This window comes from Schizosaccharomyces cryophilus, assembly GCF_000004155.1.
Source record: "Schizosaccharomyces cryophilus OY26 unplaced genomic scaffold supercont4.1, whole genome shotgun sequence".
In the NCBI taxonomy this organism is placed as follows: domain Eukaryota; kingdom Fungi; phylum Ascomycota; class Schizosaccharomycetes; order Schizosaccharomycetales; family Schizosaccharomycetaceae; genus Schizosaccharomyces; species Schizosaccharomyces cryophilus.
Genome location: NW_013185624.1, coordinates 1,139,336 through 1,152,707, shown reverse-complemented (window position 1 = coordinate 1,152,707; position 13,372 = coordinate 1,139,336). Strand labels below are relative to the sequence as shown.

Below are 13,372 nucleotides of genomic sequence, written 5' to 3'. Positions count from 1 at the left end.
AGATAATCAACCATAATACAGACGTGATGGAATTTTCAGAAGCATCATGGACACTGCTTGACTCTTCTTTTCAGAACATGGTGTAGCGCGAATTGGACGTAAACATAAACATCCTTTTTCTAACTCATCCAAATGAGACGAATAGTCGATTTCCCTGTATGACGGTAAGCAGCTGTCTGAACTGACAGGAGAAGCCCAGAAAGGAGATTCGGCTGGTTTAGCAACTTCCGGTTACATTTCTTTCTCTTTTTCGTTCATTTCAAGAGAAAAAAACAAAGATGTTCTAACGATTACTAAAAAGTCCGAAATAAACAGCGAAAATGATCCAAGTTGTTAGCAACGAAGAAGAACTTCGTGGGACTTTATATGAAAAGAACGACTCACTCAACTAACACCACAAAAAAAAAAGAATCCCTTCATGATAGCTTCTACGAACGCGAATTGGAAACGCAATGGCAATGGCTAGAGTTTTGCTGAAGTGAAAACGGACATCAATCAATTTCGGTTTCTTTTGGTGCCTTTCGCTATAGCGCTTACCGCTTGTTTTTAATCCTCATTATACATGGTTTTATAAACGTTAACTCTCGCGTTTAGGCAGCATGTTATCTCTGTTAAGTAGGTTCTCAAGAAGCAGTTTATTATGGTTGGAGAGGTGCTGCAGAGTGTTACCCGGGAAGTGACGACAAACAGAAAAGATCTATTCAATAAATCAAGTGGAATTACAAGTTTTCTGGAAAAAGAAATTCAAAGATAATAGTCAATTTAATATTACAATAACAGACCTTTGCATATTTATTCTGAGACAATACCAACCTTTTCGCAAGAATCAATTTGCTCTACTTTTGTTGTACGCAGTCATATCCGCCCTCTCTGAAAAACGACAGAAAATCGCACATATGCCTTCCTATCATCAACATCAATTCATATCGATACAAGGATCATATAGTACTCATAAGCCCCTTTAACTGAATGTAAAGAGCCAAGCAAAGGCATGAAAATAAATATTGGTTTGAGTAGCTTAAACGGAAATGTTCCACTTACAGTACGAAATAGCAAAAATTGGTACTCATAGCAAAACATGAATGCCTAAAACACCACAATTCTTCCAAATGACCCCAGCTTCTCTAAAAGTAGAAGAAAAATCAGTTGATTCAATCGTATCCTGTTTGTTTACACTTTCATAAACAAAGCAGATCTCCCTTTTTCAATTTCTATGTTGAAAAAAAGTTTATTAGTAAACGGACAACGAAACAGTAACATTACTTTTAGATTAATACATTACTATTATTTCCTCAGCAAAACGTTTCCATTTTCGTTCGTCAAAGTACAGAAAAGAACAGACAGACGATATTCAAATCATCATTCTCTGCCATTGAATTCTTTCTCATCCATAAACAAAATTCTTGGGTTAACTATTAAAAAAAGAGGTCTAAAGTTTTCTTTTAAGAACTGATTGATTCCTTCTGTATAAAGCATAGTTGCCTTTCATCGTAAACAAACCAACATACAGGTAACAGTGCTACTAGGTCGTGTACAAGTCACATAAACAGATTGTTTTGGATGCAAATGGAACAATAAGAAAAAAAAAGAGAGTAATTAGGAAAAAGAATCCTCTACTGGGATTTCTCTTCCTGATTTCCAAAGCATACTTAGCTATTTAACCAGATTCAAGAATCTCGTTCCAGCTCTTTAACACTTTACGGGACTGCGTTGTGTTGCTATAACCAACTGATCAGAAGTAGCTATAGCACTATACGAATGATTGAACACAAACGCTGTACAAATTTCAATTCGGAAATCTCTTGATTTTTTATGGCTTTATAAAGAAAAAAAAACAGAAACACTGAGGAACGAAATGCTAGACTTATTTGCCGTTACTACAAAAGGAGGCATCGTGCTCTGGAAAACATCAGATTCAGCTGCTTGTCAGAAATGCTTACAAGTATTATTTTATGAAGCTTTTTTGAGCGAACGCAGAAATGTGGAAAATTCGTTTCATCAAGGTCGGTTTACGATTCAATTCCAAGAGTCAATTCAAAACAGCATTGTTTTTGTGGTAAGGAAAACGCAACGCGACTTTACACGTGTGAATGGTTCTATTTAGTAGAATATTATTACTTCTTTCGCCCCCTTTTTTTGCTAGAGTGAATGACTGACATCTTTAGGTTGCCTTCCAGGATGCAAAAGCTGAAGCTTTTACGCAGACACTGCTGAATAGTATGCATAACGTATTTATTAATCTATTTCAAGAACAGTTACAAAAGAAAAAACTTCCTACTGAAAGCGATATTTTAAATAATTTCGTGCCGTTATACAATGCCAAGTTGGCTCAGTTAAGCAAGGTGTCTGAGAAAGAAAAAAATAATGTACAAGAAACTACTCTACTGGAGAAACCAAAAGCTCCTAGTCGCGAAAAGTCTCGAAATAAGGCTCATGCTTCAAGACAAGCTCCACCCACTAGCAAAAAAGGAAAGAAGGAGCTTCGAAAATGGGATGATCAATTAACGAGCGAAGAGCAAGAAGCTTTAAATTATTCTGGGAAAACTCCAGACGTAGCTCCTACGTCTTCTCAGCTGTCAAACGTTATTGGCGATACAAACTTCCAAAAAACAAAAAAAGGAGACGTCGTTATCGGTGATTTAGAAGCCGATCCGAATCAAAATCCTTCTGCTACTTCCTCAACCGCCTTTTCATTTTTTTCTGGACTTATTGGAGGCAAATACCTGAAAGAGGATGATCTGGATCCTGTTTTAAAAAAAGTGCAAGAGCACCTTATCCAAAAAAATGTTGCCAATTCAATCAGCCTTGAACTTTGTAAATCAGTAAAAAAGTCTTTGATTGGTAAAAAAGTGGGTTCTTTCGAATCAGTGAAGCAAACGGTTAATGCTGCCTTCCGCGAAACGTTGACTCAAATCCTTACGCCAAGCACATCTTTAGATCTTTTGCATAGTATTCGTGCCGTTCAAAAGAATGAAGATAGACCGTACACCATTTCTTTAATCGGTGTCAATGGCGTGGGTAAATCTACTACATTAGCAAAGCTTGCTTACTGGCTCTTATCAAACAACTTTCGAATCTTGGTTGCTGCTTGTGATACATTTCGTTCTGGAGCCATTGAACAATTAGGAGTGCATGTGAGAAACCTTCAATCCTTGAAAGGAAGTTCTATTGAATTATTTGCTCAGGGATATGGAAAAGATTCTAGTTTTGTCGTGAAAAATGCTGTTGAATATGCCAAAAAGAACAACTTTGATGTAATTTTAATTGATACCGCCGGTCGGAGACATAATGACCAAAGATTAATGGGTTCTTTGGAAAAGGTACGCATAACTGACTTTCTTTTTGTATTAGATAACTAACTTGACCAGTTTACCAAAGCTACGAAACTTGACAAAATTTTCCAAGTAGCTGAAGCATTAGTCGGTACTGACTCCTTAGCCCAGGCCAAGCATTTTCAAGCATCCTTATATCACCGCCCCCTTGATGGATTTATTATATCAAAAGTAGATACAGTTGGAAAATTGGTGGGTGTCATGGTCGGTATGGTGTACAGTGTACGAGTACCTATTGTCTTTGTCGGCGTAGGACAGATGTACAGCGATCTTCGCACTTTATCCGTTGACTGGGTGGTGGATCAGCTCATGAAGTAGATAATGTTTTGCTGCATATTAAGCTTAGATCTTCAAAAATGGGTTTATGCTGTTAAAGGTCATTCATCATCATGAATGAGTTCATTACTGTCTCTCGCTCTTATTTAAAAAAGTCTATAGATGCTTTTATTTTTCATTGGGTTTTATCCCTCTTTACTATATTGATCCGTTTTCATTTGTTGCCTGAACACCAAATCCAACAACCTCATACTTCACCTTCGTTTCCTGATAACCTTGAATATCCGTCTTTTATTGTCACAATCATATTTAATGGGTTACACCTTATGGGTTTTTTTAAAAAAGCATTGTTCTTAGGAGGAATATATGGCGTGGGAGTATACGCAGGTGCTGTTGCATGGACCATCAGAAAAGACGTTCTACGCTATGAATCAGAGCCCCATCTGAATCCAGTAGTTCCAGAAAAAAGAGTGGTGTCTATTTATAACGACATTGCTGAGAAATATAGCAAAAAAATTACAAAAGAAGAATTATTTTCAGGCATCTACTTCCTACGCTTTTTTCACCTACGGAACGCAAAGGTACTGTTTGACTGAATATGTAGAAAAAGCTTTCGTTGAGGGTTGTTTACCTAAGTCGCTGCGATGGTTACGTGCAGCAGAAGACTAGTTATTATGAGTCGCAAGTAAACTTATCTTTTATCGAGCTTACTCCAATTCTTCTTTTCTTTAAAATCAATTATTACTAACTACTTTAACAGGGTCATGTTTTGGAAATAGGCAGTGGACCAGGATCAAATTTTTCGTTCTACAAATGGAAACAAATACAATCTTTATCACTAGTAGATCCTTCGGAAGAGATGCATAAACTAGCTTCTACCAAAGCTGAAAAAAAGGTGCCGAAGTCTGTTCAGCTGAAGCAATATTCACAACTAGAAGCACTACCCGAGGAGAGCTCGTTCGATACAATCGTTCAAACATTTTGCCTGTGCTCACAAGAAAATGCCGTCGATAACCTGAATAAAGCAAAACAATTGTTACGCCCTGGTGGACAAATGTTGCTCATTGAGCACGGTAAAGGCAAATATGAGTGGCTGAATAAAATACTAAATGCTTATGCTGAATCTCATTATGAGAGTTGGGGGTGTGTATGGAATAGAGATATCAATGAACTAATGAAAGAGTCAAATCTAAAACTTGACTCTTGCAAGCGCTACAACTTTGGAACAACCTATGTAATAAAAGCCCACTAATTTGACTTGATCAGGGAGCACAATACTTTCAACTTTATTATAAATCATTGATATAATGTTAATCTACAAACAATTTTTGCTTGGATCTCATCAAGTATCCAGCCGTAACTTTTCCCTTCCATAAGTAATCCAAGTATCAGAATACTGAGTAACTAGCTTCCTTAACAAAGCCCAAGGATCAAGACAATAATTTGGCAGAAACTGAACTATTAATTTCGAATACTTAAGCTTTCTTTTTCTTTTATATTTTAGAATTATATATCAAGCTATTTTCCATACAAAAAATGGAAGACGAAGAGATTCTTAGAGATGCTGTCAATTTGCAGGTACTGAAATTCCATTACCCTACGATCACTAGCACAATTGACATTGCTTCTCATGTTGCTGTTTATCAATTTGATATTCCTTCGCAACAGTGGGTAAGTATACAACATGGTTCCTAAAACATCACATTTCTTTTGGTTATACGATGCTCTGCAAAGGTTGAGACAATGACGACCTCATTTGTAATGTTATCGAATTTAGTATTTTGCTTATTTTTCTCAAGAAAGATATACGCTTGTCAAAACATGCGACGTTGATTATCATAAGAATGAAGACAGTTTGCATGGTGTAAGCTCTGAAGAGTCTCTATATTGTTCCAATGATCACTATATCTTTTTCTATTTTTTTAGGATCAGAAAACTGGGTAATTGATGCTAACTACGATGATTAGGTGAAAACTGCCATTGAAGGTACCTTTTTTCTCGTTAAAGACCAATTTGCAAGGATTGGCTATGTGATACTTAATAGAAATTCTCCAGAAAATTTGTACCTATTTGTTGACAATCCTCAAAATGTTCACCTGGTGGACCGTTATTTGATTCATAAGTTACGGGATCATCAAGTTGTGGGATTATGGATGTTTGACCCGAATGACATGAATCGTATTTATAACAGGATATCTCATCATAAGTTTTAGATTATAATGACTACTTCAGGACAAATTCTTAAACAAGGAAGATCATAATGTCTTTCAGAAAACTTTACGTTTATTAACGCCAGAACGAAAGGGAAAATGGCATTTACAAAGGAATTTACTATGAATTCATCTTTCCTTACTTGCCTTAATCATTTGCACGAAGCAAGCATGAATGAATTTAAGAAAAGCTAAAACCAGAAAGGAGCTAAAACTTTACGGGTTTGTTTCTTTTTTTTTAGTTTTTTTAAATACTTGTGTGATTTCTTTTCTTTTTTTTTTCTGTATAAAATATCAAATGGATTTATAGAATTCGAAGCAATTCTCTGATACTTGATTCTACTCGAAAAATTTCATCTTTGCATAACAAGCTTTCATTTGGTCCATCTTATGGGTATTTGAGCGTTACAATAATCCACTTTAACGCTTATAAAATGTGGTAAGTTAATAAAATTAAAAGAATCTTATGAACTCGACGTTTATGTACCGTTCTTATGATCATTCTGAAATTATTACCTCGTTGCTCTACCATTCTTGTACTAACCCAATGAAGCAAGCACGTTTTAAACGCTCAAGTTTCCATTCGCACAGCTTGTTGTCGTCGCTGGGTTGATTGCATTGAATGCCACGATGAAGTCGCTGATCATCCTTTACTTAGGACTGCGGAAATGACTTTAATTTGCAAAAAATGTCGCAAAGCATTTCGTGTCTATTTTGGAGAGGAAATGGATGACAGTGATGAATTTTGTCCCAAGTATGTTTTGCCTCAAGTTCAAAAAGCGTCTTACGAATGCATACCGTTTTGATCGCTTATGAGCTTAAGTTGTTTCATACAGACTTATTAATCTTCTTACTAGCTGTGATAACCATTATGTTGTTAATGCCATTACAGAACCACCCAAACCTGCTAAACCTCTTCCAGCAGAATTGGATGCCAGAATGATTCCTGACGATAAAGAATTAGAAGAACTTTTAGACGATACTACTCATTTGGGATAAACATATCAGTTTCTTGTTATGTCCATAAAGAAGAAAAAAGAAGCAAACAACTCGAGATATATTGCGGGCATATGAATTCACCCTATCGATACAGTTTGAGACTAGCATTCCTTATACAAATCAATAAATAATTTGTAAAACTTAACGTATCTCTATATTTTAAATGTTTTATCATTGATTCATTATAGGTAGGGATTAATTATACTAGAGTATAAGTATACATTAAATTATGCAAGGGGAATGTGACCATGAAACAAGAAGAAAAGAAAGGATTGCTAGGTTCATCATAAAGGACGTAAAAACGGGGTCATTATTGCAAATGTCTGTATGTAAAAAAAAGAAAGTCCGAAAGTTATCAACAGAAACAAAAGCAACAAAAACAAAAAAACGTTTCGTAAAAACAACAGATTAAGTTCCAATACCATAGAAACGATATTCATTATCACCGTGTATTGGGAGAATTATCATGATACTGAAGTAATAATATAAGAAATGAAAAAAAAAAGATCGTGCACTTTAGGCTTGCATGGTATAATCAATTTCAAAATATGGAAGCATGGTTGAAACAAATTTCAAAAAGAGAACCATGTATTGATCCACACGAATCGGCTCGTTTCTTTCGCAGTGTTGCTTTATGAGCTTCAACAAAACGCTAGCATGTTTACATGGATGAACACTGGCCATTGTATTGTGAGAATGATAATGAGGGAATGGTTCCATAGTAACGGTTTTTCCAGCGTGCTCTCCGGACACGTCTTCGTAAATGTCTTTCATGGAAAGTAACTGGCCACCGGCATTCCATCCACGAAGAAACAACCGAGGAGTACGATAATACTTATCGTATACAATGTATAAATCATATCTTCGAGCTTCGTTTCGAGGAACGGTTAGCGGAACCATCTGCAAGTCATCATCTTCTTCATCCTGTAGAGGTAAACCTTCCGAATCTGACAAATTACTAGCAGCTTTAGCAGACCCAAAAGCTCCATGGAACCGTTCTTGAGACAAAGAACCACTTTGTTCACTATGGATGCTGCTTACGGATGAAGTGTCATCTATGCCTGAAAGCTTGAATTTCGAATCTTCCGTTTCTACATCCACCCATTCCCCGTTGGCTTCAATATTTATCTCTCTAGGTACAGATAAAACTAGAAAGTTAGAATAAATTCTATACGAATTGCTCATTTGTGTGACATACCATGCCGAGTTACCAAATATTGCTTGTCCTTAGGTAAAAATCCTCGAATGCGATCGCCACATTCCCAACTCCAAGTGGGAAACTTTGTTACTAGATAATCTCCTGCTAAAACAAACTAATTACATGTTAGGAACCGTTGTCGTTAAGAAACATTAGAATCTCAATATCGTACCTCTTCAGGAGTTATCATTCCAGTCGTTTCAAAATTTGAGCTTTTACTGGCGGCTGTTATATGCTCCCGCCAGTTCAAAAATGCTGATGTTAATCGCTGTGCCATCGATTATGGTTGAAGTTAAGTTGTTGGTTGCCTAGTAAATATTTAAAAGCGTCATGATCCATATAATAGGAATGAACGTTTTGATGAATAACAATAAAGTAAAACAAAAACTCAATTCCTATTCAATTGCAAGAGAAAAGATGAGAAAGAATCTTGGCGTCACTAGGGATTTTTTGATCAGCCATTGGGATAGAACTATGCAACTGAAGGAGGCGAAATTGAGTACAATTAATAAGAATGAAGAAATAATTGAATACTGGATGAAAAAGATATGTTCTGCTGGTAATTCGAAAAGTCATTGCCAAATCCCAGAATAAAACAATCACCTTCTTATTGTATGTCAGAAAAATACAATTGATTAATATAGGTTATTCATTAAAATTAAATTTGGAATTACTCTTAAGTTTTGATAGTCATTGTCTGTGATGGTAAGAAGGAGTTTCTCCGTAAGTTTCATCAGGTAATATCACCCATTGCTTAGTATGGATTCTTTCTTAATTGTCAAGATTAACAGTATTTGCTCTCTTTAATATTTCAACAAGTACAAGTACTGAGATGCTATTCTCAGAAACTCAATTGAAAAGAGATTACGAATGAGTAGTTGTATGTATAATTTGCAAGTCCGAGCCCAAAAAAAAATCCTTATTCCTTTCATCTATTACAAAACTAAGATTTTTCAATTAATGTTCCTTGCACCATTGTCAATCCAGCTTCGCGCTGAAGCCTAGTTATTTCGTGTTAGTCATGGTAAAACCAGAGGTGAGATCCACTTACCCATCAACTTGAAATTCTAACGACTGTCCTGGTTCCACGGTTTGCTTATCATTAGTTTTCCAACGCCCTTGTTCTTCTGTAGTGTCCGGTTCAATAAAGGTCCAAGAAGAAGGAATGGATTTTCGAGGAATGGACGCATTGAAAATCCCCAAAACCAAGAGACCAATATGACTAGGACTCACCAGATTTATTTTTCCTTCTAAAATACATACAAGTTAGCATCTACCGGCTCCTTTTGCTCTTTTGAAAATCAAGAAAAATCGTGGAAAATATCAACAGAAAAACACTTACCAAGACGGTCTCCTTTCTTTGGAGAAAAAACTAAAACGTCTACACGAATCCAACAATAGGAAAAAGGCGAGTCATACATAATTTTTGCGCTCTTTTCCAGAAATCGAACATTGTCGTATGCCAACAAAATTCCATTGATTCGAGGCATTTTACTGAGAACCATACTATCCAAATGCTCATGAATAGCAGCAAGAGGATCCCTACTGCGGGCAGGAGCAATCGAAAGGTACAAATCGACCGTCTGTTTGTACAATGATAAATCGGGCATGTTGGCAGAACGCAAGTTTTCCTTCAGTTGAAAAACCATATTCTTGGCTAATTGATTACACGGTTTTTAGTCAATTTTCATTTCAAAATTTATTGATTTGCTTAAAAAAATCTTACAATAAAGGATTCTCTTGAACCGTTTCGGCAAGCTTTCTCCTGAGAGTCATCGTTGTCTTATCCCATCAGCTATATACTTGAACCAATTTTATTAGAAAAAAAATTAAGATGTTGATCGATAGCGAGAAAAGAATCAAAAATTCGTCTTCAATTTAATGTTCTAAGATTTCTGCAGTACAAGCAAAAACTTACTTTACACAAAGGCATGCCAACGAAAAAAGAAAGAACGAAGGAAAGAAAATAGAAACAAGAAAATATTTACAAAAAGCTTTGTCTGGGCAAATGCCCAGACGAAAATCTTGGCGAGTAGCAGTAACAGTAAAAACTGGCAGATGCGATACCAAAGTGATTTTGCTAGGTACTTCTTTATATTGTTTTTTCTTTTTCATTTTGTCTGTATTCAAGGATAGGACAAGTTGTTTTAAATAAAAATGCTTCGAAAAAGAATCATCTATCCATGTCTTTCACCAGACCATGGCCAAAAGATTATCCAAGGCAATAACGGCAAGGTTTTGAAAGGAGAAAATAATTTTTCTAACCAATTTTTTCTCCATCAATGCATTTGATTCATTTGTGGAAAACATGACATGTCATCTATGTTTTAACTGGCCGCAGTTTGAAATTGAGGGAAATCAAGCTAAAGCACAAGGCTTTTAGATCCTGAATTAAATAGTAAAATACTCGTAATCCTTCAGGATCTTCGCTGTTTTGAACATCCGCCAAACTGCCCAATTTACTAGTCTATTTTCCGTCAGCGTTTGAAGTTATCGAAATGCAGAACAATTATTGCCCAAATAGCATTTGTGTAGCTAAATAATGGTGCAAAACATACCTCAAACATAATATGCTGTCCATTCATACGGATTTCTAATTCTTGTTTTCCATCCTTGTTTTTCCTAGGCCATTGCTCATCGGACTCTCTATAAAGAAACTAGTAAGTACAAAGTCAAGCGGTTTTAGTTCTCATACTTTATTATCTCACTTTCTTCTACAATGTTTTGAATTTCTTTCAACACTAAAGGGCTAACGTACACTAGATACCCATAATTGTTAGCATAAGCAAAAAAAAGATTCCACCGTCAGTCCATACTCTCTTTCCGAATTAGAGAATCATTTCGATAGTTCGAATTGTTTGCATAACGGGCTTTGCCTCTGTTAGTACCGTGCTTCGAGATTGCTTCCAAGCACAATCGTCAATTTCATGTATTCGACCCATACCAAGTCCATCGCTATGATAATCAAATTCTAATGACTCTGTTAGACTGCCATTCCTCAAGAAAACCATATAAACAAAGTGCTTCTCAAGCGCGTACCCAAAAACTCGTGTCCAAACCGGCCATAGTGACCCGAACTTTGTAGCAAAAGTTAGCTTTCATGTTTCACCCATAGAGCACAGCAATTCCATACTAATAGCGCACGTAAAAATCACTACTCATGCTTTCCTGTATTGAAAATATACTAGGCCTTTTCCAGCTCAATTTCTTCGTCACTTTTATATTAGCGAGTCTAAATGCACTACGATAAAGAGCTTTATGTAGTCGAACAATCAAACGTATCGTTAATAACGAACACGCTCTACTTGTCTATTCCTGCTGCTATGCTGTTAAGGAAACATGCTACATTTGGGTTCTTTGGGGCACCTCTGTAAACCAGCTATAACTTGCTGTTTTCATGAGGAATATTGAGCATAAATTCTTATCTTGTTGTTGTATTAATAAAGAATCCCTTTCTAAACGCTGTGTCTCAAGAGAACTTAATAAAAAGCGAGCTTCAAAGAGTCTCCAAGGACTCATTCCCGTATTCATTACAGACAATCACTTTCTGAAACGTCTATCATTTCAATCATTGTCTTTTTGGATGATTCTTCTTTCAGTTTTGGAATTCTGTGAAAAACGAAAAGTGTGCTCCCTTGACTGTCACGGCTCATCTTCTCTATTGAGAATAGTTATTTAAAACTGTGTTAGACCTTTTTCTTTATCTTTGGATTTCGCGATAAATATCCATTCTATACCTGGCAAGTTACAACTGAATGTAACTGTCTTCTCGTTTCTGATCCCCACTTTAGCAAGAAAATAGAACTTTCATGACATTTTATCTCGAAACTACTAGTTCCAACCTTCCCGTTCTTGATGCCGATGAAGAAATCATACATGCACAAAATTGTGTTGGATTATATTTTGATGACGAGAAGAGTCCCGATTACGCGAATGGGACTCTATACATTTCCCAGAAACATGTGTTTTATGTAGATTCTCAAAACGCGAAAAAGAACTCTTTAAAAACTCGCTTGTCCGATATTGTCGATGTGAATCACAGTTCGCGGTATTTTCGGTCTTCTCCTAAGGTTCATCTCTACTTGAAGTTTGTACAAGAGAAATGGGCATGTAAAATATGCTTTTACAATAATTTAGGGAGTACCCTGGACCCTTGCAAGAATTGCGGCGTCGCAGGTCGATTTCGCCTTTTACAAGCAGATTCTCATGCCACGGAAGAAAGAAGAAAAAAAAAAGGACTTTGTCCTACTTGCACTTTTCAAAACTATCCTGATTTATTATTTTGCGAGATTTGCGGTACTCAGCTTACTCGTTTGCCCACTGCAGAGCACATTCAGCTTTCCTTTCGAAATGGTGGCTCTTCTAGATTTTTTGAAGTACTCAATGAGCAGAGAAAAGGATTGATTGAAAAAAAGGAGAATGCTTTGCGAGATACCAATCATTTGAGAAAGATCATCAAAGAAAAGTCTTTACGAATAGGGGGTATTCATGGTCTTCAGCAATCTCATGCCCTCAGGCTTGCACAAAATGGACAGACGCTAGTTAGAGCTTTTCAAGATCTAGATGCGTTCTTTTCGCTAACTCGTGAAACAATGGAACTGGCAGATCAATTCGTGGAACGTATACAAAATCTTGCCGGATTTGCCAAGCAATCGGATCGAGTTCAACAGCTTTTAAAACGTACACAGCAACTGGGTTTACTAAGGAATAATTATGCAAACATGGTTTCTGACAGCTCCAACGCACGTCTTTTTCAGGTGGAGCTATGTAAAAGTATCTCTGAGTTATTGCTGAATCATTTAAAGTCAGACACAGATACCATAACCATGACCCATGCATGGGCCATGTACAATCGAGCTCGAAAAACCGAACTTGTTTCACCCACCGATTTTGCGAAGGCCTGTGAACTTTTTCCTACCCTTGATTTAGGAATTCATGTCTCCAAATTATCATCTGGAGTATCGTTATTTCAGCTGAAGCTTCCTAACCAAAGAGAAAAATTCCTTTCTGCCTTATTGGATACAATGCAGCCCACCGTAACCATCTCGCAATGTGCCATGAAGTTGCATTGGTCGATTGGAGTCACCATGGAGCAACTTGAATCAGCTGAATCAGAGGGTTATATTGTAAGGGATATCCATGAAGATATCGGATTTGGGATTCAGTATTGGAAGAACCAGTTTCAGTCCTTTGAGAGTGAACTAGATCATCTTTTAGCTTCCTCCTAAAACCACGCATAATGAGTTAATATTGTATATTTTACGACTAGAAATATTTATGATTTAATATATTCGTTTTACATGTTTAATATCTTTCGACTTTCTACCTATACTTCTCTTTCTTGTACATTAATAACT

At 36.4% G+C, this 13,372-nt stretch overlaps 8 protein-coding genes across 8 annotated transcripts; 5 read left to right on the top strand and 3 right to left on the bottom strand.

The window, feature by feature from the left end:
- Window positions 1-1,855: 1,855 nt before the first annotated feature.
- On the top strand, window positions 1,856-3,650 carry SPOG_04626 (signal recognition particle receptor alpha subunit Srp101; the record flags this gene model as incomplete). Its single annotated transcript, XM_013166625.1, has 3 exons — window positions 1,856-2,056; window positions 2,166-3,320; window positions 3,369-3,650. The coding sequence occupies 3 exons, from the start codon at window positions 1,856-1,858 to the stop codon at window positions 3,648-3,650; spliced, it is 1,638 nt and encodes a 545-aa protein (XP_013022079.1).
- Window positions 3,651-3,934: 284 nt separating this feature from the next.
- SPOG_04625 (methyltransferase) lies at window positions 3,935-4,860 on the top strand (the record flags this gene model as incomplete). Its single annotated transcript, XM_013166624.1, has 2 exons — window positions 3,935-4,189; window positions 4,369-4,860. The coding sequence occupies 2 exons, from the start codon at window positions 3,935-3,937 to the stop codon at window positions 4,858-4,860; spliced, it is 747 nt and encodes a 248-aa protein (XP_013022078.1).
- Window positions 4,861-5,144: 284 nt separating this feature from the next.
- SPOG_04624 (mRNA decapping complex regulatory subunit Dcp1) lies at window positions 5,145-5,821 on the top strand (the record flags this gene model as incomplete). Its single annotated transcript, XM_013166623.1, has 2 exons — window positions 5,145-5,279; window positions 5,576-5,821. 2 exons carry the CDS (start codon window positions 5,145-5,147, stop codon window positions 5,819-5,821), a joined length of 381 nt encoding a protein of 126 aa, XP_013022077.1.
- A 431-nt stretch (window positions 5,822-6,252) lies between these two features.
- SPOG_04623 (uncharacterized protein) lies at window positions 6,253-6,817 on the top strand (the record flags this gene model as incomplete). Its single annotated transcript, XM_013166622.1, has 3 exons — window positions 6,253-6,257; window positions 6,372-6,572; window positions 6,676-6,817. 3 exons carry the CDS (start codon window positions 6,253-6,255, stop codon window positions 6,815-6,817), a joined length of 348 nt encoding a protein of 115 aa, XP_013022076.1.
- A 134-nt stretch (window positions 6,818-6,951) lies between these two features.
- On the bottom strand, window positions 6,952-8,312 carry SPOG_04622 (autophagy associated protein Atg3). Its single transcript, XM_013166621.1, has 3 exons — window positions 8,188-8,312; window positions 8,016-8,130; window positions 6,952-7,965 (listed from the first exon to the last, which is right to left on the bottom strand). Exons 1-3 carry the CDS (start codon window positions 8,290-8,292, stop codon window positions 7,334-7,336), a joined length of 852 nt encoding a protein of 283 aa, XP_013022075.1. The 5' UTR covers window positions 8,293-8,312; the 3' UTR covers window positions 6,952-7,333.
- A 440-nt stretch (window positions 8,313-8,752) lies between these two features.
- On the bottom strand, window positions 8,753-9,705 carry SPOG_04621 (DNA-directed RNA polymerase I complex subunit Rpa43). Its single transcript, XM_013166620.1, has 3 exons — window positions 9,358-9,705; window positions 9,067-9,265; window positions 8,753-9,016 (listed from the first exon to the last, which is right to left on the bottom strand). The coding sequence occupies exons 1-3, from the start codon at window positions 9,662-9,664 to the stop codon at window positions 8,959-8,961; spliced, it is 564 nt and encodes a 187-aa protein (XP_013022074.1). The 5' UTR covers window positions 9,665-9,705; the 3' UTR covers window positions 8,753-8,958.
- A 321-nt stretch (window positions 9,706-10,026) lies between these two features.
- SPOG_04620 (mago-nashi) lies at window positions 10,027-11,257 on the bottom strand. The gene is made up of 7 exons (XM_013166619.1): window positions 11,149-11,257; window positions 11,055-11,092; window positions 10,960-10,986; window positions 10,832-10,885; window positions 10,711-10,774; window positions 10,574-10,661; window positions 10,027-10,482 (listed from the first exon to the last, which is right to left on the bottom strand). Exons 1-7 carry the CDS (start codon window positions 11,175-11,177, stop codon window positions 10,336-10,338), a joined length of 447 nt encoding a protein of 148 aa, XP_013022073.1. The 5' UTR covers window positions 11,178-11,257; the 3' UTR covers window positions 10,027-10,335.
- Window positions 11,258-11,824: 567 nt separating this feature from the next.
- SPOG_04619 (RBZ zinc finger protein Vps36) lies at window positions 11,825-13,301 on the top strand (the record flags this gene model as incomplete). The annotated part of the gene is made up of 2 exons (XM_013166618.1): window positions 11,825-13,141; window positions 13,233-13,301. 2 exons carry the CDS (start codon window positions 11,825-11,827, stop codon window positions 13,299-13,301), a joined length of 1,386 nt encoding a protein of 461 aa, XP_013022072.1.
- Between the last annotated feature and the right edge of the window lie 71 nt (window positions 13,302-13,372).

Bases quoted from the DNA above. Each gene is read 5' to 3' on its own strand.
- SPOG_04620 (XM_013166619.1), bottom strand. From the start codon at position 11,177: ATGAGTAGTGATTTTTACGTGCGCTATTA. The intron at 10,775-10,831 runs GTATGGACTGAC...ATGGGTATCTAG, and splicing joins TTCTCTAATTCGGAAAGAGA to TGTACGTTAGCCCTTTAGTG. The intron at 10,483-10,573 runs GTATGTTTTGCA...GACGGAAAATAG, and splicing joins GACAGCATATTATGTTTGAG to ACTAGTAAATTGGGCAGTTT.
- SPOG_04622 (XM_013166621.1), bottom strand. From the start codon at position 8,292: ATGGCACAGCGATTAACATCAGCATTTTTGAACTGGCGGGAGCATATA. The intron at 8,131-8,187 runs GTACGATATTGA...ACATGTAATTAG, and splicing joins GAATGATAACTCCTGAAGAG to TTTGTTTTAGCAGGAGATTA. The intron at 7,966-8,015 runs GTATGTCACACA...CTAACTTTCTAG, and splicing joins ATATTTGGTAACTCGGCATG to TTTTATCTGTACCTAGAGAG.
- SPOG_04621 (XM_013166620.1), bottom strand. From the start codon at position 9,664: ATGGTTTTTCAACTGAAGGAAAACTTGCGTTCTGCCAACATGCCCGAT. The intron at 9,266-9,357 runs GTAAGTGTTTTT...TATGTATTTTAG, and splicing joins AAAGAAAGGAGACCGTCTTG to AAGGAAAAATAAATCTGGTG. The intron at 9,017-9,066 runs GTAAGTGGATCT...CGAAATAACTAG, and splicing joins TTAGAATTTCAAGTTGATGG to GCTTCAGCGCGAAGCTGGAT.